At 19.9% G+C, this 1859-nt stretch overlaps 1 protein-coding gene across 1 annotated transcript; it reads left to right on the forward strand.

Moving 5' to 3' along the window:
• Nucleotides 1-556: 556 nt before the first annotated feature.
• Nucleotides 557-1667, forward strand: PGO_002270 (variable surface protein; the record flags this gene model as incomplete). The annotated part of the gene is made up of 3 exons (XM_028691103.1): nt 557-571; nt 691-1356; nt 1512-1667. 3 exons carry the CDS (start codon nt 557-559, stop codon nt 1665-1667), a joined length of 837 nt encoding a protein of 278 aa, XP_028546904.1.
• Between the last annotated feature and the right edge of the window lie 192 nt (nt 1668-1859).

The raw sequence follows: 1859 nt of genomic DNA on the forward strand, positions 1-1859 counted from the left end.
ATAACATATATTAATGAACTTATATCATTATATATATAAAAGAATTAAGTTAGCTACAAAATTATCTTTAATCATTATATGTTCTAATATTTTATAAGATTTAATTAAATCATACATATCACTAAATAATTGTAAATGATATATAATAAATATTACTGTTAATATAGTTATGTTAATAGCATTTAATATTATTATATTTTTTTCTTGAACTTATTCAATTAGTAAAAAGGTACAATTTTAATATTTTGATCAAATATTACAATCAACCTATTTTTTTTAATTTGTTCTAAATCTATCAAGAAATATTTATTTTTTTTAATTAAAATAACTATAAAATAAAATATATATGTTACAATGAATGCCATTTATTTTATTTTGTGTGAAATTTAATAATCAAGATGTTCGTTCAATTTATATATTAAATCTATAATTAAATAAGATGAACAAATTTTTTTATTTCAGAATATAAGTTTTAATTTTTAAAAACTCTCTATATATTCCCATACATTTGATTGTTCTACCGAGGCATTCTGTAAAGAAATATAAAAATATAAGAATGGCTAAAAATATTGTACCTCTTAAATATTATAATATAAATAACTACATCATAACATTATTATATAAAAATAATAAAAAGAATTTTAGTAATTTATAATTTTTATAATAAAATAATTTTTCATTTTTTTCAAGTATAAATTTGTAAAAAAATTTCCTGAACTGAAAAAAATTATGGAAAATGGAAGCCTCCCTAGTGATAGTGTGGAGACTGGTAACTGTAGTTCATTTAAGAATGAAGAATTTTCAACTTTAGGTTCATACGTAGAAGAAATATGCAAAAAAGTGGAAAATTATCAACAAAATGTAGCAGTAAACAGTACTTTTAGAAATACAGAATTCCCTTGCATATATTTGTATTATTGGCTATATTTTTATAATCGTGATACTAAAAAATGTGTGAGTGAATTTATAAGTCTTTATCAAAATTTGATCAATTTCCTGGATTTAAATTATTGCAACGATTACTTCAAAAATGTTTACACTACTATTACAGATGATGAAATGTCAAAGCTCAAAGTTCTGGATGACATGTACACTAATCTTAAAAATATAGAGAATAATAGTAATCCTCCTTGTAAAAATAAATGCAGTTGTGCTAATGAATGCGCTGAACTATATATGAAATACAAAGGTTCATGTGAATCCAATAATTACTCCGATTTTTGTAATGAGTTAAAAAATGTTAGGCATAAATATAATGCACTAAATACAATTAAAAATTGCGACGAATTAACATATAAAATATTACCTTTGCTTCAAAAAAATAATATAAGAATTCCTATTGTAATTACAATTCTTGTGATATTATTAATATCAATAACTTTATTTATTCTGCATAATGTAATTATTATATAATGTATACATATTAGTTGTACAAAATAAATTTTTTATATAATTATAAAAGAAATTTTAATATAATATTTATTTAATATATAATTTTTTTTATTAACTAGTTTGTCCCATATAATTTATGCTTTCAAAGAACATTAAGAAGAAAACAAAATAAGTGGAATAATAAAGATGAAGATTATAATATATTCCAATCGTACAAAAATGTGAAAAGTGGTACTATGAAGAGTAGACACCATATTTTATATCATAAAGTCTAATTCTTCCATTATTTACATTAAACATTTGAATCATTTGATTAAACCAAAATAAATAGAATTAAACAATTAATATGCGATAATTTCCCTATAATGTATTCATATAATGGTATAGAAGGGATTATAATAAAAAGTATATATTAATTTCTCAATATAGATATTAAAAAAGTTCAGAAAAAAAATTATATAAATATC

The sequence above is a fragment of the Plasmodium gonderi genome, assembly GCF_002157705.1.
Source record: "Plasmodium gonderi DNA, contig: Pgo-contig_242, whole genome shotgun sequence".
NCBI classification, from domain to species: Eukaryota; Apicomplexa; class Aconoidasida; order Haemosporida; family Plasmodiidae; genus Plasmodium; species Plasmodium gonderi.